Genomic DNA, 23123 nt, shown 5'->3' with positions numbered 1-23123 from the left:
GAAAATTAGATGGATGGAATCCAAGTATTTTTTTTTTCTATACAGTAGAGCTTCTATCCACTTCATGACCCACATCAAATATTTTCTAAATGTCTTCTACAGAGTTTGAGAAAAATGTTTTGAAGCAGATATATATATATATATATATATATATATATATATATATATATATATATATATATATCACACAACCCTCCTGTCTTTTTGCAAGGTCTTAAAAGATGTAGTTCTGTCACTGGGTTTGGGATTCATATGGGTGGTAGAGCCCATACAGTGGCTCTGTTAATTGCTGTTGATGGATTTTGTAACCTCAGCTGCTGATTCTAGAATCAGTATGATTTTTTAAAATATTGTTTTCTTGTTTTTGCATACATTATACTTGTAAAGTATACTTGTATACTCTGCCCAGAGTCATGAAATTGAGATAGGTGGTCATATGAGTTGTATTAATAATACAGTAATATTTTCATTATTTATGCCTTGCCCTTCAAAACCCAAATCTTTTCCATCCTCTGGTTTGGTTCATTCACAAATCTGGCAATGTTTTTTCAGGTTGTTTCCTGTTTATTAATATCTATCTATCTATCTATCTATCTATCTATCTATCGATCGATCGATCTATCTATCTATCTATCTATCTATCTATCTATCTATCGATCTATCTATATATATATTTAATGTTGAAAAAGCCTTCAACATGATAGTTTTGGAGACCTAACCAAATGCACTTCTCTGCTGTGGTCTCCCTCAAAAATGAGAGACTTCCCTGGTCTCCAAGAGCTGAAAGCAGAATAAAGAGGCAGGCTGGAGGAGGTAGCATGAAGTTTATCTTCCCAGGCCTGAGTCATAGCCTTCCATGGAGTATAGATACACCATATGGTCTTCCCTCTAACTTAAATGTGTAATTGTGGTAGAAATACAAAGAAGGATGAAGGTCAACCTCACACAACTGTGTGTGGCAGTTCAATCTGCCGCAACCAGTACCCACTTCCTCATCTCCCCCTGCTGCGACCCCTACCAATCCCTACCATTTCAGAGACAGGAAATGGCAATGTGGCTTCCACCATTTGGAAGTTCTTAAAATTCTGACTTTGTGGCAAATCTTTAAACATACTCCCCCCCACCTCCCATTTAGATCTTAATGATACACATTCTAATTGTTTCCACCCTTCCTTTCTTTTTGGCTAGGAAACCATCTTAGTGAAGTGCAGCCGTCCTGGTCATGCTTTGATAAACAAGACATACCAGTTTGAAAGGTGGGTGGTCTCAAGAGCAATTTTGGTGTGTACTGTTTCTTTTAAAGAAAATAGGATTTGCAGTGAGAACTGATAATAGTTTGTTAGTATCCCAAGATTCCTTTGGAGACTTTCCCTTTAATCATCCAGGCTTATAATTTGGAACAAATAAGAATTCCAAGCTCCCTCTAAAGGGAAAAAGCAGATGGCTTTATTCCCATTTCTTTGAATATCTATAGAATATCAGATTAGGTTTTTTTTTAAAATACATAATTGTGTTACCTCTAAATTAAGCCTCTGATCAAGTGACATCCCCCTTCACAAACAATCTGCAGCAGGTGAACTGCTCCTCTACACCGGGGTGTCAAATCCACGGCGTCATGGCAGTGTCATGTGACGTATCAGGTGTTGTGACCTAGGCTTCCTGAGTCATTAAAACACACAAGTAGTCCCAAAAACCTCTTTTATTGCAACATTCACAGTTGAGTCCCAATTAGTTGCAAAAAGTCCTTTGGGAGAAGTCCTTCGGGATAATCACCAACCTTTATCTCCCTTGACATGCTGCCAAAGACCTTCTTGGCAAAGCCACATGGATTCCAGAATCAGAGATGCCGACTGGGAACAGAATTAACAACATTGCTTTCCTGCAAAGTGCCCACGTGCCTTTGCTCCTCTTTTAAGCCTTATTGGAGAGACCAATCATCTCCAGGCCTTACTCCCGAGTCGTCCCTTTGGTTTTAACTGTTTGTGCCTTCTGGCAGTTTAGCGCATGCATGCACTAGGAACAGGCTCCTCCTGTTCATCTGCCTCTCTGCTATCTGACTCTGGAGGCTCCAGTGTCCGTGCATCATTCCCAGATGGCCCTGGCCCCATCTCTGCCTCCGATGCAGAGCCCTCGTCCAGGCCTTCCCCAGACTCCAGGACTGGCCCATGTTCCTCCCCAGCCTCCTCACTGTCTGACTCCGCTGCCAGCTCTGCAGGCTGCTGGCGGACCACAACATCAGGACTTTTTTTCCCCCTTCGCTAAACCGGGCAGGGGCAGAGCCAGCATGTGACGCATCCAGCCCGTGGGCCGTGAGTTTGACAACCCTGCTCTACACAGTACAGTGATAAGTCCGCATGATAAATGTTACAACAAATACAATTATATAGAGAATAGTATTCACATGAACAGATTCCTAGAGCCACACAGAAAGCAAAAAGATACAGTTAGTCTTCTACTTACAACAGTTCATTTAGTGACCGTTCAAGTTATAATGGCACTGAAAATATTGACTTGCATCCATTTTTCACACTTATGACCACTGCAGTAGCATCCTACGGTTACATGATCAAAATTCAGATACTTGGCAACTAACTCATATTTATGACAGTTGCAGTATCCTGGGGTCATGCGATCACCGTTTGCAACCTTCTGACAAGCAAAGTCAGTGGGGAAGCCAGATTCACTTAACAATCTAATTACTACCTTATCAACTGCAGTGATTCACTTAACAACTGTGGCAAGAAAGGTCATTAAATGGGGTAAAACTCACCTAACAGATGTCTCATTTAACAACAGTAATTTTGGACTCAATTAGGGTTGTAAGTTGAGGAGTATCTGTATTACATTTGAAAAAAAAAGTAATTGAGAAAAAAATTAAAAAGGACTTAACTCTTATTCGGTGTGTGTGTGACTGTCAATATACTATGCAAACCTTGGAGTAATAGAAATTGTTTTCCTTGTCCTAAAAGAACAGGTTTGCAATCTGAGTAAAGCTCATTGATCCAATAATTTCTATAGAGGTTAAAATGACCTTCTTGCTCAAAACATTTTAGCAGCTTCAGCTGATATACCACCTTTAGGCTTATTTGATGGAGAAAGCTTGGTTAGACTTATCTAGCTCTGGTAACTATCCTTACAATGTATGTGATGCTAGAATTGCCATAAAATCATGCCAATAGTTCTAATTATTGGACTGGGGGCTTTGATTATATTATCCCCACTGTCCATCGCATTGGCTTCTTATATGTGTCCTTGGGCCCTGTCAAAAATACTTGTTTTAATTCGTGATTCTCTATGGTGCTCAGTGCCAAGTTACTCAACAGACCATCTCTGTATCTATTTTTAACCTCTTTATGGGCATGATCACAGTGTTCCCACCTAAGGCCATACTTATCTCTTCAGTTACATATCTACATACTGTTAATATTCTCTTTTTCTTCCCTCTCTCTCTATTTTTACAATTAGAGCTAACTTGACATTTTGTATTCATTATTAATTTTTCATTTTTATGCTTTGATCCTTTTTAGTCTTGAAGGAAATCTGCATGGAACTCAAAGGCTCCAGTTTCTTCCTTTTCTTTTGGCATTTCTATGAACATAAAACATAGACTGTGTCTCTAGAAATAGGCTGTAGTTGTCAAGGGCCTACGGCCTTGGCTCTCCTCAGAACATTTTAAATGACTACCATCTGATTTTTGGAATATAATTGTGGCTCTACTGTTCTTCTATTTTAATTTCCTGATGTCTAACATGGGCGTGATTCTTCCTTACTCAGGGGCTTCTGAGGAAAATTGGCATTGTTAAACTAACATAAAGATTGCATTGAGTAATTTTATTCTTGTTCTTATTCCTTACTCACTGTGATCATTGGTTGAACGAACCTTGTTTTATTTTTCTCAGGGTGTATAGCACATCTGATTCACAAGTGACAGTATTTGCAGATATTTCTCCTTTGCTAACCTCTTTGCTGGATGGGTAAGTAAAACTGAAAGCAAAAAAAACAGTTCAGAACTATTTCAAGGAAAGAAAGACATGATAATATGTCTGCCACAGAAGTACCCTAACCCTAACAACCCTAACCCATATTTTTGATTAAAGGTTGTATTCTACTCCGAGTACCTCGTAAATAAGTACAGAAAAAAATTACTGGTCCAAATAGAACAACTAGACATATGCTAATTGAATATGTAAGGACTTTTCTTACATCTCACAAGTACTGCCCTGAGATCACAGAAGCTCCTATGCTATAACCTGCCCCTTTTTCTAATTCTGATGCCTTTTTATATAAATAGCCATATTTTTCATTTTCCTTTTTCTCTGCACTACATCCTGTTTTACTTATTGATTCATCATAACATTCTTGAGAGTTATATTACTCTAAGGGTAAATCTGGTTGGAAAGCCAGAGTAACATGTTAGAGAATTTACTGCTCCACTAGAGCATGAATTAATGTGCTTTATAACTATGAAACCCTTACCGGTAGGTATCTGACTTCATTATAAAGCCTATCCATCTGGGATACTATTTGGGGAATGTTGGGTTCCTGAAAATACTGCCTCTGTGCTGCCTGAACTTGCAGGGCAACTCCATGGTATTAAAGCAAGAATGTACCTTCAGATTTGAGTTTAAAAACAAATTGCTAAGCCAGGCATCATAGTCAGATTTAAGTGCATGCTCTGTGCTACACAGTGTAGCAGGAAACAGGATCCTTGTGAATGAATCATCATGCTGGCATTAGTATGGTTCTTTCTTATTAAGTCAGTAAAATACTGTTCTCAGTGATACTCTAAAGCAGCGACTGGAGCCTTTTTTTAGGAGAGGGAGGGGGGGTTATGGAGCCTCAATTCCATTTTATCAAAACTGTCCACTGTAAGACATAAATGATGTGACCATTGTCACCAAAGTGAACAGGGCTTAGACTTTTAGGCTTTGGAGGAAGAAATTAATGGATGGAAAGAATGTGTTCATTGTGCTCCTTATTTTAGTGTACACACCCAAAATCGTTTGTTGACAATTGTAAGTATTTGCGGTCAGCTTGCCAATGGAACCCACTCAGTCTCTTGCCTCTGTTCCAGCTGTTGGATCCAGGACATAAGCTCCAAGGAAGAAATGGGAAAACATTATATCCTAAAAACAGTGATCTGTTTTTGATTCTGCCCTTCTATCTTTTCTACTCTATAGCATTCCTTGTGTCCTGCTAGGAAGGAAGAAACTTCTTTCCTCATTCATAGAAATTTTCAACTGGGGATTGGTAAAAGAGACAGGCAGGTGGGGTGTTTTTCAATTGATAATTCCAGTACTACCGTGTTTCCCCGAAAATAAGACCCTGTCTTATACTTTTTTGAACCCCAAAATAAGTGCTTGGCCTTATTTTCAGGGAGGTCTTATTATTTTGGGGTGCGTGGAGCAAGACGGGGCTCCTCTTGCTGTCTTACCTGATTTCCAGCTCTGTCTCCCTAACCCTAACCAGAGGAAATGGCAGGGACCGGCTGTGCATGGGGTTAAATATTTTCGGAGAGGGCTTATTTTCAGAGGAGGGTTAATTTTAGGGGTGGGCATTTCTTATTTTCAGGGAAACACGGTAGAATAAGGGTCCTATTCTGAGCAAAATAGTAAGCTTCCTTCCAAGGTTTAGTTTTGACCACTTAAAGTTTGTCTTTAAGAATCACTTCTCTCTCTACTTTTCAGGTTCAATGTGTGTATTATGGCTTATGGCCAGACTGGCAGTGGGAAAACATACACAATGTTGGGCCCACAGGTTGAAAACAGTTTCCGTTTCTCAGTGGAAGATGAGACAGAATTAGGAATCATTCCTAGAGCCAGCAAAGAAGTGTTCAGGTATTGACTATATTGAACGTTTGTGGCTAGGCATGTATGTATTTCAGTTTTTCTTTCAGAAAAAATTATCTGCTTATTACCATAAGAGTCTCAAAATTGCAGTTCCAATCAGGGAGACAAGAAGCGCAGGGAGGGGGACGACCCCCAACAATGCATTCTTTAAAAAGCTTAATAAAATCCATGTCTCAAAAGGGTACTGTAATAGATTTTTTTACAATCGGTCTAAGAGTGGAAATTTTCCAGAGTTGTTTGGCGGATTGTTACAGAACATAAAGGCCTTTATGAGGAAGTTGCTGTGATGTAATCATCAGCCCGATTAATACATTTACTGTACTGGACCTTATTTTTTCCTCAATCAATCGTGAAAAGAGCAAATCATCTGAGTGGAACTTGAATAGTTCCTGTGGCATATAATTTCAATAATTGTGAACCCCCATTCAGAAAATACGAAAGTAGGCATTTAACACTTATCAGTACACTTAGTTAAAATGAATCAGCTGACAGCAAATGGTTGCAGTTTCAGTACAGAATTATTTACACTTTTCATTCATAGTGTTTCTGTACAAGTCTGTCTCTGTTGCAATGATTGATGCCTTTTCTTCATTATTCTTTGTGATTTTCAATCAGGGCTTTGTAAATTTACTGTACAAATAGGCTTCCTCTTTTTACAATTATCAGATTGTTCTTTGAAATTTGAGGGTAGTCTTTTAATAAAGGATAATGGCAGATGTGCACAAGCAGCTGGGTGCCCCTTCCACTTCTGAATCAGGCACTGTATGTTCTACAAAATACCCTTGAGCATTTGAATTATTGAGAGATCAAATGAAAACTGCTATCTGTCAAGGAAACTAGTGAACTTGTATACATATAGGCTGAAAATATGAAGAATTGGATGTAGAAATATGTCAGTGGAAGAAACTTTGCTGGCTATGTTTACTGCAAGTTGTCCTATTGAAGACAGAGCAATCAATAATTTAAATATCAGTCTTGAAACAGTGCAGTTCTTTATGCAAAGCTGTTGCAGCATATGATTTGAGAGTTTGTACATAAACTCTGAGATCTTATATGCCAGAGGTTGAATATAATGCCTTGAACAGTGGTGGGATTCAAGTAATTTAACAACTGGTTCTCTGCCCTAATAATTTCTTCCAAAAACTAGTTCACCAAACTGCTCAGAAAGTTAACAACCGGTTCTCCCGAAGTGGTGCGGACTGGCTGAATCCCACCACTGGCCTTGAATTGCTAGATATATGCTGTTACATTTCAATTCTATTTTCATACAAAGAGATCTTCTACTACTCCTGGGAAAAAAAATTGACTTGATCAGGCAGCCTTCTAGTCAAGGAAGAGCTTGTTTTGATTCAGCCTGATATATACTGTACATGAAATGATACTTGTACACTAGACTTTGAATTACAGTATTTTTTGGACTATAAGACACACTTCCCCCCCCCAAAAAAAAGTCGGTGGAAATGTCTGTGCATCTTATAGACCGAATATGGGCCTGTTTTTGGCCTCCCAAACCCTCCATGCATCCCATTTTTGCCCTCCCTGACCCCCAGAAGCACTCTGCAGGCCAAAAACTGCGGCGTGTTTTTGGCGAAAACGGGACACACTGAAGGTTCTGGAGGCCAAAAATGGGCCTCTTTTTAGCCAGTAAAGTGCTTCTGGGGGCCAGGGAAAGTGAAAACAGGACGCATGGAGGCCAAAAACTATTTTTTTCCCCTTGTTTTCCTCCTTTAAATCTAGGTGCATCTTATAATCCGGTGCATCTTTATAGATACCATAAAAAAATATGTTATCACTTAATCTTCTTGGGTCAAAAATAGAATATCTATGTAAAATACCTATAAAATGCCTCTATCTATAGTACCCTGCGACCTTCCAACAACTTAATATAGAAGATTGGTAATGTATTTGTTAATAAATACATTAATAATTATTATTGCAAGTTATTTTTGCAATATTTCGTTAATGTAACCTTACAATAAAATAAAATTCGTTTATCTAGTCATATCTCCAGTCTACCTGGGAGGGCTAATATATGCAATAATAATAGTGCAATAATATCAATATTGGAGATCTGAAGGACAGACCTCCCACTCCCACTTTTAAGTGCTTGATCCATTAGGGTCTTTCTTAAATTTCTATCTCTGACTGCTAAGCCACTGGGGTCTCCTATCTATCTTATCTGAATGTTTCCTTAGGTAGCATCTCTTCCCCTCCTTCCCCAAGATCATCCACACACATTCCATTAAAACCACGGAGCGCTACAGCATATTACAGAATAAGCAGTGAATAAATAGTTTGAATCACATTTTATAAAAGCTCAGGTATCTCAGAAAAGCAACAAATATAAAAGATTATGGACTTTTAATATCCATTCAAGCCGAAATAATCTGCTGGATCAGTAACATATCTTATTTAGGTTTTTGTTTTTTTAATTTCATTCTTTTAAGTCCTTTTTCTTCTTTCAGGCTTCTTTCAGAAAAGTCAGCAGGAAGCCATTGGGTTGAGGTTTCTGTTGTAGAAGTGTATAATAATGAAATTTTTGATCTTCTGGCCAAAGACAACTCTGGAAGGCTGAATGGTATCAAAAGGGGTATAATGACAAATAAAGAAGGAAAGAATGATATTCCACTTCTTACCAATGAGTGAGTACTTCAGGGAGTGTCTTTGAGTAACAACTTGTTGTGCAACATGTGTCATTGGGCATTGTCAAAAAATGTGAGCTTAACATCTATCATAGTGTCTTCCATATCTGTTGTAGCTTACTAGCATTGTAACAGTGTGTTATTTTTTTAACCTCTTGATTGCATGGAAACATTTATTCTATTTCCTCTCTGAAAGTTATGTAATTTAAGAATATCCAAATGGGGAAGGATTATAGGGGCACATGCAAATCCTGCTCCAATATTTCTATGTGTACAGATCCTCCTACATTTAGCACAAAGATACAAAAAGGAGTAATAAATAAATATGACCCATGTGTTTCGAAATCTTTATAGCATTCAAGAGCCAGTTTTCCAACCTTAGGGCTCTTGCAAGAACCATGGTGGCACAGTGGTTAGCATGTAGTACTGCAGGCTACTTCTGCTGACTGCCGACTGCCAGCAGTTCGGCAGTTCGATTATCACTGGCTCAAGGTTGACTCAGCCATCCATCCCTCCGAGGTCGGTAAAATGAGGACCCAGTTTGTTGGGGGCAATAGGCTGACTCTGTAAACTGCTTAGAGAGGGCTGGAAAGCACTGTGAAGCAGTATATAAGTCTAAGTGCTATTGCTATCTGATTAGGGCCCATTATTGAGATACATTTGACTACAAGATTAAAAGCAGTAGAATACTATAGTGTGAAATAATAAAGTGCAAAATAGTAGTCAGAAAAAATTGCTGGCTGAGAGAACTTTTCTGTTCTCAAAATGGTTGCTTCAGCTTCACTAAATCCCAATTTAGTAGAAAGCAAATTGGTGAAATTGCTATCTGTTATCTTTTCTTTTTCCCCAAGATATTCATAATCAATCTCAGTTTACCTTTGGCTTTTCTTCTGGGCAAGTGGGCACAGTTTCAAACAAAGGTCTGAGTCTCATCACACCTAGTCCAAAGCTTAACCACAATGTATGTAAAGCTGCCAGGCAGCTGGCCCATGCAGTTATTATGGAAACTCTCTACTTAACTTTGCACATGTTGTAGGCAAATACCTATATGGATTTTAAATTATCTCTTTCTCCATCTAAAGTTTTTCAAGCTATGTGCCTTGAACATTGTACAATTTTGCTTATACAGGTTTTATGACAGTCACTTATCCCAAAGGTGCTTTCTCAAGAGGCAATGGGACTTTCTGCTTTTTCTTTGAAGATGTTTCGCTTCTCATCCAAGAAGCTTCTTCAGCTGAAGAAGCTTCTTGGACAAGAAGCAAAACATCTTCAAAGGAAAACCAGAAAGTCCAGTTGCCTCTTGAAAAAGCACCTTTGGGACAACTATGACCTGGATGACTGAGAATCTACATAGACTGATCACCTAGCAACTGTTTGAAGTTATGACGGGTTCTCCCACCCCAAAATACTTATGACCAGTTTCAAACTTCCAACATTGGGGGGAGGGGGGGAATAGTCATGTGATCACATTTTGAGCGCTCAGCAACCGACCCAATTTTACAGTACAGGAGAACTACAGATGATTTTAAGAAGAATTTTGCTGTTTCTTGTGTTAAATTCCAAAGTAAACTCTGTTTCTGACCTCAGTGGAATTGAGATTTTTCACTGCTCCTTCAGCTTGCAAAGTTGCGTTGCACAGTGCAAGCATTTTGTGTACTGTTTGGCAGAGGAAGGGAGAGAGGGAAATGGAACTCAGACACAACAGTCCTTTTATTTCCTTTATAAACTATAATATACTGCACCCACAAAGGAGATAATTTAAGGCAGTATTTTTGTCTGTGGGTTTTACTAACATAAGCAAACCACTGGAGCTTTGTTTATGTGTTTCTCTGTCATTGCCAAAAAAGCCTTGATTTAAAAATATGCTAAACACACTGGGGGTAGGGGAGTCTGAGCAGACATAATTCTCTCCATCTGGTTTTATAATCTGTGTACCGTGATCACAGAACAGAAAAAAAAAACCCTGTTGTTTTTTTTCACAATCATGGTTGGAACATTTCCTTAAGGCTGATATTTTAGGGGCAGTAAATTTTCTTTTTATATTTAATGGCTAGTGGGAGGGGAGCTGGGTTCTATGTCATTAAAAACATTTTAAACAAATTTTAAATAATAAGTGCATGATTAATTTGAAAGGGGAATAATATTTTGAGACTTCAAAGGTTTTTTTTTTTAAATCAACATCTGAGCTCTTAAATTTTAGTAAGAATTAAATAAAACAAGATAACTGTTGGAATTTGGTCATCTTCTAAAGTAAGCTTTAAAAAGTGCAGCTTCCCTTTGTTCACATTACTGCCAGTTTGGGCCCATTTCTTCAGTTTTACGGGAATGGATGGGAAGGGCTTAAAAGAACAAAGCGAGTACCATCAACCAGCGTTTCTCAACCTCAGCAAGTTTAAGATGTGTTTAATTGAACTCCCAGAATTTCTCCACCATTGCAAAGGACTAGGCATAATGTTCCATCTCTTAAAATCCTCCACTATCTTTACCCCAACTTTGGTGAGCAAAAGATGCAGTTTTGGAAAGTGGCCATCAATACATCAGGCCCAATGTAAACATCAAGTTGTTAAAGGTTCTGATTTCTGCTTCTAAACCAGGGGTCCCCAAACTTTGAGCTGCGTGCACACACACATCCCCCACTTGCACTAGCGTCACTATGAGTGTTGCGCGGGTGCTCGTGCAGCTGTTTGCATCACATGCGCGTGCCCCTATCCGCACAAGCATATATGCATAAAGTCACTTGTCCCTCCCTCCCACCTCTGGGCTACCAACCCAGAATGGTTGGGGAGCTCTGTTCTAAACAATTTCATTATTCTATCTTGGTTGTTTAGAGTTGTTTAGAGCCATGGTGGCATAGTGGTTAGAATGAAGCATTGCAGGCTAATTCTGCTGACTGCCAACTGCCAGCAGTTCAGCAGTTCGATTCTCACCAGCTCAAGGTTGACTCAGCCTTCCATCCTTCTGAGGTGGGTAAAATGAGGACCTAGATTGTTGGGGGCAATAAGCTGACTCTGTAAACCACTTAGGAGGGCTGTAAAGCACTATGAAGCAATATATAAGTCTAAGTGCTATTTCTAGTGCTACTCAAAGTGAATGTCTGTTTTGTTTGGTGGTTTGCAGTGACTAACTCCTGTTGCACAATGAATTAATTAAAAGTGTGAGGAGAATCTGCAGAGCTAAATAGGCTCCTTCCTTTTGCGTAACTGTGTCAACTGACAAACCCTGACAAACTGTAGGAAAGATGATAAAAGGAATGGACCACAGAGATATTGAATTAAAGCAGTCCCTTGCATTACTCATCCTCCTCAACAATACAGCTGGCCTCTGGCCTGGCCCAGGAAACTGATGGCTAGTATTTAAAAGCCCAGGATAATTTATAATTTGTGTTAGTGCTCCGAAGTTCAAATGGAAGAGAATTGGTTGCAAAAGCTAGAATTTGTGTCATGTGATATCAAACCGACAAGAGAAAGAGATCTCCCCACCCGCCATTGTTCCAACTTGTAGCAGGTTTTTTTTTTAAAGTATAACTGTGGGGAAAATCCATTAAAAAAAATATAGGGTTTTTTTTCAAAACATTTTTTCCAGCTGAAACACATATGGTATGTGTTAAATTCCACACACTTAAGGGAAAAAAATGTACCAATAAATGCACAAATTTATACAGAAAAATTTAACTGTGAAAACTAATATAAAAAAAAAAAAGTAAAACATTCATGGTTCTTGACTGCCGTGACTCTCTGGAGTCTAAAATATGCTATTGGGAGATTGAATAATATTTCATCTGTAATGAATTTGTGTAGATAAAGCATGGAAACCCCTCAGTGCTCTCCGCCAAGTATCATCCAAAGCAGTAAAAAATAACTGTTAATTTTGCTTCACTGAGTTAGTCAAGAGAGCAAAATTGGGTTGTTTTCTCCTCAGAAGAGATGTTTACAGGCAGTATGTTTGCCTTCACTTCAGCCACCATGTCAGTAGCATTTTGATCTGCACAAGATGCAATGATACTATCCATGACAAATAATCTTCCAGCCTCTATTTGGTTATGGGGAAGGAAGAATCCTGACTTTCTGAAACAGTCTTTCCGCTGTTAAACATCTATTCCATTCTGCTAAGAAGCATGTTTTCATGTTTAGCCAAAATCTGCTTCCTTTGCAAATTCCACCCAGTAGTCCTACTTTAATTTTGGGATAAGTTCCAAAAGATATGTCTACTATTTGTGATCTGTAACAAAAAACAGAGAGCAGTTAATACATAGGAATGGAGAAGAGAAACAGGAACCTCAGTGGTCGTGCATGCTGAAGAGATGATTCCTAACCAAATCTCCTCAGTTTGAAATGGTTTCTGACATGGGCAGCATAGAGAAGCATCTATGAATAAATTGATAGTTGCTTTAAAAAACACAGTTACAATTAAGCAATCTATTCACTGTACTAATAATTTCTGTGAACATTGGCTTATGTCGTCCTCTAATAATCACTGAATTTTCTTGCAATTTTACTCTGTTTTGATTTTAAAAATGTTAGACATTGGCAGGAATTTGTTTTCTTTTCTTTGTGCTAAATAATAGCGAATAAGATTCCATTTTCCCCAATCCATGATCTAGAACATGGGTGTCAAACTCGAGGCCTGGGGGTCAGATCAGGCCCATGGGGTGCTTAGATCTGGCCCGCGGGGATGACCTGGAAACAGCGAAGTACCGGCCTGTGATGCCTCTGCCAGTGAAAATGGAGCTCGGGAAGGCCGCTTCATTTTCGCTGGCAGAGGGTTGCAGGAGACCATCACAGCCGAAAACGGAGCTCAGGAGCCCATTTTCACAGAGAGTGCTCTTGGGCCCCCACAGGTGCCCCCGACATGAGTGATGTTATGCTGGCCATGCCACCCTGGCCATGCTCTCCTATCCCGCCCCCCAAGGTCAAACATAACTCTGATGCGGTCCTCAATGAAATTGAGTTTGAAACTCGTGATCTAGAATCAAATCTGAGGAGGATGCTTTAGACCAGTTTGGACTATGATAGGTTCTTTCCTCAACAATTGGCTAACCCTGGGTCAAGCTGAATTTTGTCTTCATAACCCTTATTTTATATTTTGAAAAATACATTGATTTCTCCAAGACTGCAGTATTCTAATTTTGTTAAGTAATCTGAAACTGAAAGGACTGCTGAAGCTTTTCTGCAACACTGATTCAAGTAATAGTAAATGGCTTGTTAGACAACAGTGTAATATAAACAACAATGTTGTTGTTTTTTTAATTTGATTTATATGCCGCCCTTCTCCGGAGACTCAGGGCGGCTTACAATGCGTTAAGCAATAGCCTTCGTACTTTTGTATATTTATACAAAGTCAGCTTATTGCCCCCACAAACTGGGTCCTCAATTTACCTACCTTAGAAAGGATGGAAGGCTGAGTCAACCTTGAGCCTGGTGAGATTCGAACTTACAGTGATTGCAGACAGCTGGTGTTAATCACAATGCTTTTTTAGTCTGCTGAGCCACCAGGCCCATAAATAATGTATTCATTGTGAATACATTATTCTATATGCAAGCACTATCATTTTGCCATTCCCACTGAGTATTTGGCAGTGAAATAACTCTAGATGCTCTGAATTTTATAAAAATATTGTTTTATATATATATATATATACATATATTTTCTAAGACCTGTTGAAGATGTTGTGGAATTCTTGGAGCTTGTTAACCAGGGTCTACAGCTGAGGGCCAAACACTCAACCCTTGTACATACCGATTCATCTCGTTCACACCTTGTGATAACTTTGACAATAACCATCAAGGCTGCCTCAGAGGATGATTTTGGTAAGAAGCTTGTGTATGGTATACTTCTAATACTGTATATATATAAAAAATAGAACCATAATAAGATTTCATGTGTTCATGTGATTTCATGAAGTCCTTGCTCATTAACAGTAAGTGGGATTGGAAACTCTCAAAAGTGCTTTTTCAAGACGCAACTGGACTTTCTGGTTTTTATTTGAAGACATTTAGCTTCTCATCCAATAAGCATCTTCAGCTCTGAAGAAACACCTTTGGGACAATCATGGCTTGCATGACTGAGAATCTCCATTGACAATTGGAAACTCTGTTGCTAAGTGGCACAGTTGTTAAGTGTGATGTCATGTGACTACACCACTTAGTGACAGCAGTTCCAGAAATCTCGGTTGCTGTCATTAAGCAAAGACTATGCAGATTGTTAAGGGAGGGTATCATGTGATTACGACTTTAATTTTCCTGCTGGCTTTCCCCATTTGACTCAGGCAAATTGCAATCACAGTTTGGGACTGTGGGACTTTGAGATGTAATTGCAAACCAGTCACCAAGTGCCTGAATTGTAATCATGTGACTGTGGGGTCTTTGCAACAGTTGCAACTATGAGTGACTGGTCGGCCCCTTTTCTGCATTTTGCGTTGTGACATCTCTGCAAAGGGGGAGGACCTTGCCCTAGGATGGCATGATGCTGCTAAAAGCATTTGATTTTGTAGATACCTCTGAGATTTCCTAAACACTGAAACAGTATGTGTGTGTGTGTGTGGGGGGGGAATATATAATTCCTAAGGAGTACTTTCCATACCCCAACAACAATGCAACAGAAGGGCTTTAAATTCTGTTAGTGGAGTTATCTTCAAGAGGACTTCTCCTACTAAAAACTGGACAGGTCCATAATGAGACAGAAGATTCCTTAAATAGTCAGACTCTAAGCCATTTAGAACTTTAAAGTTCAATTGTGCTCAGTAAACAATTGGCAAGCATTCATACCTTTTGGGCAGGCATCATATTATCCCTGTGTCTGGCCTTTCGTTAATAGACTAGCTGTAACATTTTTAGTCTTAGGTCTGCAGGTCTTTTGAAATAATCCAAATCTACTGTATGCTTAACTTTGCAGGTTCAAAATAAGCGGTTTTCTTTTTCTTATTATTATCCAGCTCCACCTTGGACAAGTGACCATTCTAGTCAAAAACTAGATAAAGAACATTTCTTCACTTCTGCTTGCTCTTCTAGAGCTTGTTCACCAGCACAGCTCTCCAAGGAATCTGTGGAGAGATGGAAGCAAATGAGAACAAAACTTCAGCTGGTGGATTTAGCTGGTAGCGAAAGTGTTGGTAAGTTAGTCTTTGGAGCAAAACCATCCTTTGCTTCTGAAGAGATAAGCCTAATTTGCATTTAGCTTCCGAAGGTACATGCAACATGTAGAATCTCCAAGGATCATATCAGAAATCCATCAAATTATATTTTTGATGTCAAGCTGGTGAACAGGAACAGGCAATGCTTGAGCAGCCCCCAAATCATATTTGTTTTTGTATCAGTGGATAGGAAAAGATTGGGGGTGGAAAAAGGCCCTCCCCCCTCCATTTGTTCTGAAGTTGGACTTACATTAAATTGCTTTGTTAAATCTCTTGGAAGTTTGACATTTTTCTTCTGTTTCTTATTTTGGTAAGTAACCCACTGAAAATGTGACCATCTTTATTTAATAGCTTGAAGCCAATTTTAGCACCACACTCATGAGGAAGCCAGGAGGCATATAAAGGACTGTTGCCGGCTACTACTGTACAATATCCTCACTTTGGTTGCTTAATATTTATGGAATACTTATTCTCCTGAAAAAAGTCAGAGTTCCAAACTGCCCTCCGATTTCTTTTTTTCTTTTTGACAAAGCTTCAAAGTGAGTGTACTGATTTTGGTTGTTGTTGCCTTATTAACAATTAAGTTATGCTGGCAGTATGCAAATGTTAGAGCCTTGCTAACAATTTGCCTGACCTATCTTTGCTGTCCTCTATGAGCATCCATCTATTGCTTTACCCTAAAATATAAAGCAGGGGAGTTGGCCGAGAACATTACATTTCGTGACCTTTGAATATTTAGTATTCAATCAGCTATAGTGTGCTGGTGCCCCACTGCATAACGGTTGGTATAAGTTGGTGTAAAAAGCTTCTATGGCTATGTGAAGCTGTTGTGGCCTGTTGGCCGCTGGCCCCTCCAGCAGCCGAATCAGATGAGGAGGAGGCGTGAGAGTCAGGGTCAGCATCAAGGCAACCTAAGAACTTTGAGGGGGAAGAGGGAATGGAGCTGTCAGAGAGAGAGACAGAGGTGGAGCCTGGGCTGTCTGTCAGCCATCAGATGGACAATCAACAGCCCCGAGGTCTGGAGGTGGCTGATGAGGAAGAGGAGGAACATCTGGGTCAAGTGTCTGATGCGCAGATGCGCAGAAGGCAGAGGAGAGGAGAGGAGAGCAATGGAAATCTGTGGGCCGATCCTTGGGACAGAAGAGCAACCACTGCTAGCGAAGCCCTACCCTAACTCTGGGGATAAAGGCAGGGGACGGAGATGCAGCAGACAACTATTCATCTCCCTGCTAGACAGATTTGTTAGCCTGCTGTGAGAGAGAAACTTTTTGCTGGGGCTGCTGGCACTCCTAATAAAGGAATCATTGCTTCAACTACAGAGGGTTTATTGTGTTTGGGAAACTGGGTCAGAACAGAAGCTTTCTTAATGCCAGTCCATAGAATCTCATACTATGGTACTACATACTTAAGCGTTGTACCTTATGATTCTTGATGAACGTATCTTTTCTTTTATGTACAGAGAGCATATGCACCAAGACAAATTTCTTGTGTGTCCAATCACACTTGGCCAATTAAAAAAAAATGTAATTCTATCTGCCTATTCTCTCTTCCTACCCCCCAAATAGTCAGCATTTTGAGTTTGTTGAATGGTCAATCTCTAATCCCATTTTTGAGTGGTTTTCTTGACTCAAAAACTTTGGCAAATCTTAGTGTTCTTCTATCCCTGCTAATACTTTCTCTTGACAGATGGTTAGTTGGCTATATAAGGACAGTCACCTATGAAATCAGTTCATTTTTCATATATACACTAGGCCCAATCTCTTCATTTGGAAATGCAAGGGAGTCCCTTGGATGAACAAATCACCCCAATAAGTTAGCTTTCTAATTCCTCAGCCATAATGCCCAGCTAAGTCCTGCAGTACTAATATATTTACTGTGTTAAAGCCATTTAGAGTGCTTGCATGTTAAGATTATGCTGTTTAAGCAAAAATATTTGATATAGGATCTCCTGCCATGGACAGGAGATTGGACGAGAATAACTCCAGGGTCACTTCCCACCCTATTATTCTATGTTCTAAGTAAATATGCCACATATTTGTTAAAACACACACTTAATTTGTGAAGACCTAGCTCTCTGGAGAAGATTCAAAGGCTGGGCAACATAGAGGGAAAGAGAAAGAGGACACAAGCAGCAAAGTAGATGGATTTAGTTCTAGTGTCAATGAATTTTGGGAGACCTGAAGGACCACATTAGGGACAAGTTGTCATGGAGAAATCTCTGTGATCACCAGGAGTTGAAAATGACATGATAGCACATAATCAATTAGCAGAAATAAATTTTTTGAGTCTCCTTGTGGAAAATAACAGTAAGAGGATATTAATGGTTTTTATAAACATTTTTTTGTTTTCTTTGGCTTCTAGCTTTCTAAAATATTTTCTTCCTTTTTTAAAAGCATAGGGTTTTTTTTTTCTCCCCACAAATTCTGATCATTTCCTAAAGTACAAGCTTCCTTACCAATAAAAGCCACTTAGTTAAATGTAACCTTCCAGAAATAATGTTTTGAAAACTGAACCTAGGTTATAAAAGCACACTTTTTGTGGCTGCCAAGTGCTCTTTTTTTTTTTCCTGGTGGCTGTTTTAAGAGTAAATAGTGAACTTTAAAAAGAACTTTAAAGTTTGCTTTTTACACCAAAATGCAGTTGACACCAAAATACATTATACATTTCCACCATTCACTGATGAGAACCATTTGATGGTCTTTTCCTATGAAAATCCAGATCTTGATGGGAAGTATCATATGGCATCATTAACTGCAGGGATTAATACCAATTTACCTATATTAACATTTATGTAATAAATAGATTAACATAGTAACCCTAAACACATTTATTCAGAATTAAATACAGCTGTATTCACGGGATTTTTGTCCCAACTCCATGTTAGGTTTGCAACTGTGCTCTTAATCAGGATTATAGAAGGAGTCTGCTGAAGTGATAAAGAAAAGGAAAAGAAACATTTTACTTCTCTAACACTGTGAACAATCTTATGATGATTTTCTCTATCACACAATGTGTCATATTGTGGATACGCTTTTACCATAAATTGAATTTCAAAACTGAAGAATTTATTTGAATTGATCATTGAACTATAAGAATGTCACATTAGTGTAATACTTGTGGTCAGTGATTCCCTCATGTGGTAAATGCTGGTTTGGTTCAGTTGGGACATAAGTTTGTTTGGAAGCGGCCCAGAGTTTAACATAACATGGGCAGCTATGTAAATATCTTAAATAAATAAATACTGTCTTAAAAATAATGTGAATTGAACTTCTATGCAAAAAAAGTTGAAAAATTTAAATTTGTGCTTATTTTAGGTGTGGACAATCCCTCACAATTTAATAGTATTACCTTACCAGCACAAAGTTCCTTCTAGTCATTGTTTATATTACTTTGTCTTTACATTGTTATCTATATATCTCAAGCATGCTTTAAACTGGACTGTATTAAAATTTGTCTCCCACGTATTCATTGAAAACAACTCAATTCCAAAGTGAGGATAACATTGTTACATTTGTAAGCTTTGCATGGATCCCTTAAATTATCTCTCTCTCTATTTTACTATTTAGATTAATATTTTACGGTACTAATCTGGTTGTCTTTAAATATGGTGACATTACACTTCTCAGACTACAATTAGCACATACTAAGCAACATGGTCATTGATGTCTAGGAATTCTGGGAGTTGAAGTCCCATACAAAGGGCATCTGCCTGAGAAAAGTTGAAGCAACTAATTTCACAGATTTTAACACAGCCCTTAAAGTTCTTCTCTGTTCTGATGGTATGGATTATATATCTATTTCTTCAGCCTTGTCTAAAGCCAAAGCATAAATCAATACATTTATTTATAGTTTGTAGTGTTTCCTGCTACACACTTTCTTAAGTTGTATTCATTTCTTGTTCATTGCCTGTTTATATGCCGTCATGCCATTGTGGGACTCTTAACCATCACCATAGATAGACTTTCTCCATGATGATCTGTTCCTAACCGGGTACTTCCATTCTTCCAATGGTGCATCATCACTACTATAATTGAATCTATGCACCTTGATCATCATCATCTTCTTCTTCTTCTCTTTCCATCCAGTTTTCCCAGCAGTGAAGATCTAGGTCTTCTCATAATATATCCAAAGTAATATAGTTTGAACTTGGTTGTTTGTATCTCGAGTCAGAACTCTGACTTGTTTTATTCAATGATAAGTATGTTTGTTTTCTTGACTGTCCACAATATTCTCAAGAGTCTTCTCCAATCTGTTGCCCAACAAAACTAAAATGTGGGATATGCAGGAACTAAAAGTATGCAATTATGCAAAACGTTTACTTTTGTTTTCAGATGTGTTCCTTTTTTTTTTTTGGGGTGATTATTGTACCAGGTATATCTGGTGTAACTGGATCACTGTTGAGAGAGACCTCCTTCATTAATCGCAGTTTGTCTGCTCTAGCAGATGTACTTGGAGCCCTATCAGAGCAGAACTCTCACATTCCATATCGAAATAGCAAACTTACACATTTGCTACAGGATGCCATAGGTGAGTATAGCTTGGTACAATATAATATTTACACTTATTTACATACCTCTTATTAATACACTGAAGTTGTATTTCTATACTAGGGGTCAGCAGCCTTAAACACACAAAGAGCCATTTGGACCCATTTCCCAAAGAAAAGAAAACACCGGGGGCCACAGAAACCTTCCCATGTCTGACTATTTCCTGAACGGCCACAAAACTAGCATATGGAGTTGAATCTTCTGAAACTTTTATTTTCTTGAATTTATCTATGGTTGGCCTACCGGGAGTCAAAAAGCTCGATAAATTGTGTGTTGGCAGGTGTCGCACATTGGTGGTTGTGACACATATTTTGAGCGACAGGGAGCTGCAGCAATGAAAGAGCCACATGCGGCTCCAGAGCTACGGGTTGCTGACCCCTGTTCTATACCAATTTTCAAATGTATACTTGATATAGAAGTGTGTTTCAAGAAGCAAAGGTGACTTTAATGATAGGATGCTAAATCCTTATTTTAAGCAAGGAGAGATACTAGATTTTCTAGTTGTTCATTTATTATTTTTCTCGCAAGATTCCTACTCTTTGACTAGGTCACATGCATATTGTAAAGTGAGATGGTTACCAGAATGAAAGAATAGCCCTTCTGGATCAGATCAAGGTTCATCTGAATCCATTATTGTGTTTCCCACAATGGCCATAACAGATGTTTCTGGACTGCACACAAGCAAATGTAGATGAGAGCCAGTTTGGTCTAGTGGTTATGGAACCAGGCTAGAAAGCAGGAGACCATGAGTTCTAGTCCTGCCTTAGCCTAAAAGCCAGCTTGGGCCAGTCACACTCTCTCAGCCCAACTCACCTCACTGGGCTGTTACTGCAGGAAAAACAGGAGGAAGAAGATATTTTGGATATCTTCGTCACCTTGAGTTCTTTGTAAAAAAAAAAATATGAAAGGTGTAATACAAATGAATAAACACTCTTTTCCTATTCTCCCCTCCAACTGGTATATGGAGGGATACTGCCATCAATCAGGAGGAATATTGAATTCTTTAGATCAGTGGCCTTTGACAGACCTGTGCCTAAATTTATCCAGTCTGCCAAGTTAGTGGTCATCGCAATGTATTGTGGTAATTATTCATGGTGTAAAGAAGTATTGTTCTAAATCTTCCAAGAAACTTCTTTGGATCATTCCTGGTTGTAGAATTTTCAGCAAAGTGGGTGGGGAGAGGAAATCTCCCTGGCCATTTTCTCTATGTTGTCTGTGATTTTATATTACCTCAGTCATCCGCACTCCCCATTTCTTTTTTCTAGATAGAGTTCCAAAGACTCTAATTGTTTTCCATACTGAGAGCATTTGAATGCCTTAATTATTTTGGTTGCCCTCTTTGAATATTCTCTAGCTAACATTAACATTTGGTTGATGTTTTAGCCACTTAAAGAGTTCCTTCTGGAGCTCTTCACAAACATTTTTTGGTTTTTCCCACCATTTGTTATTATTTACACACTTGAGATGCTTGGTGCTTACCCAGGGGGTCAAGATCATTTATGAACAAGTTAAAAACCACTTGTTTCAATATAGGCACTTCAGGGACTCCACTTCTTACTCCCTCCATTGAAAAAATGGTCCCTTTACTCCTAGACTTTGCTTTGCTTTCTAACCAATTCATCATCCATAGAGACACAAATTATCCTATCTCGTGGCAACTAAATTGATTTAAGAGCAAATTCAGTTGTAAAGTTTCCTTTACAACACTAGATCCTAAGAACTTAATCTTTGCATTCCTTAGTCAGACAGGAATGATTCAAACCATGCTTTACTAGAGGTTTTTTTTAATATAGTATTTATCTCCCAAGCTTTCTGGAGCCAAGGTTTGGCATTGGGGCAATTGAATCAGTTAACATGTACTGGTATATCTTCCTAATTCTTTTTAGGTGGTGATGCAAAGTTGCTGGTGGTATTATGTGTCTCTCCAAGCCAGAAGTACATAACAGAGTCACTTCAAACCCTGGGATTTGGGTCCCGTGCTCGGCAAGTTCAGAGAGGGCATGCCAAGAAAAGAAATGAACTGGCGCTGAACAAATCCAAATAAGACATAAGCCTTTGGTGGATTAAAACTTTATTAATGAGTTCCTCAGACTGAAAAATAATCTTGTTATGAAGAAAATATATAAATTGCCTTTTAAAATAAGTATGCTTTAATGCTGTATTGGCGAGACATAAACATGCTAAGCAATGTTCATTCCAAAAATAATTGGTGATATTAACAACAACAAAAACCTCATAGAATAATGTTTTTTAGGACGAACAGCAAGACACTAATGTTTATGGGAGAAAGTCTTTTGACTTTTGATTTCTACAATCTAAGCGGGCAGCTTTGGTGTCTACAATCTATGGACTTTAACTTCCAGATTCCTTAAGCCAACCAGAATTCTGGGAATTGAAGTCCACAGGTCGTAAAGATGCCATAGTTGCCAATCCCTGATCTAAGTGGTAGCTATGCAGTTAGTTCCGTGGGAGTTGGCTCAATTCTCTGATGAATACATGGAGAAATGGTCACTCTCCCAACCTTTCTCTGATATCCACCCATAACTTTCTAATTTGTCATCTTTCAAAACATTTTCCCCAAAGTCTTACAATGTAACTATAATTGAGTAACTGGAATATTGACTTTGCTATGGTTTGTTGAAAAAAATATACTGCCTCTGAGGAAGTTTTTTTTTTCTTATATATGTAGAGAGGCATTCGTAAAGTTTATGATGCCCTGATTTCCCAAATAAATAAATAAATTTGTGTGACTTTCTCCTCCTCTTTCTTTCCATGAATCACAATGCCATTGGTTATCCAACTAGGGATGAGCCTGATCTGGCAGTCATACAACAAGAGAGGCTTGTATCCCAAAGCTGAATTGTCAAAGCAGCAAAGGCTCTTGCAGCAACCGCAACTCAATCCTAAATCCACTGGAGGAAATTTGGCTAGGATTAAGGCATTCTTGGGTGGGGCC

The 23123-nt window shown here is 38.7% G+C and overlaps 1 protein-coding gene across 1 annotated transcript in view; it reads left to right on the top strand.

The window, feature by feature from the left end:
* The window catches only part of KIF25 (kinesin family member 25), a 38870-nt gene extending 16659 nt beyond the window's left edge, over positions 1–22211 (top strand). The window contains exons 8-15 of the mRNA XM_070951253.1: positions 1189–1256; positions 3900–3974; positions 5688–5837; positions 8315–8491; positions 14144–14298; positions 15423–15599; positions 19992–20147; positions 22054–22211. Coding sequence (XP_070807354.1) covers positions 1189–1256; positions 3900–3974; positions 5688–5837; positions 8315–8491; positions 14144–14298; positions 15423–15599; positions 19992–20147; positions 22054–22211 — 1116 coding nt within the window. The remainder of the gene's footprint in view (positions 1–1188; positions 1257–3899; positions 3975–5687; positions 5838–8314; positions 8492–14143; positions 14299–15422; positions 15600–19991; positions 20148–22053) is intronic.
* The last annotated feature ends 912 nt before the right edge of the window (positions 22212–23123 follow it).

The sequence above is a fragment of the Pituophis catenifer genome, unplaced genomic scaffold, assembly GCF_029215685.1.
Source record: "Pituophis catenifer annectens isolate HBS135680 unplaced genomic scaffold, rPitCat1.0.hap2 SCAF_1, whole genome shotgun sequence".
Taxonomy (NCBI): domain Eukaryota; kingdom Metazoa; phylum Chordata; class Lepidosauria; order Squamata; family Colubridae; genus Pituophis; species Pituophis catenifer.
Note: the sequence above shows the minus strand (reverse complement) of the source record. Positions and strands in the feature narration are given on the sequence as shown.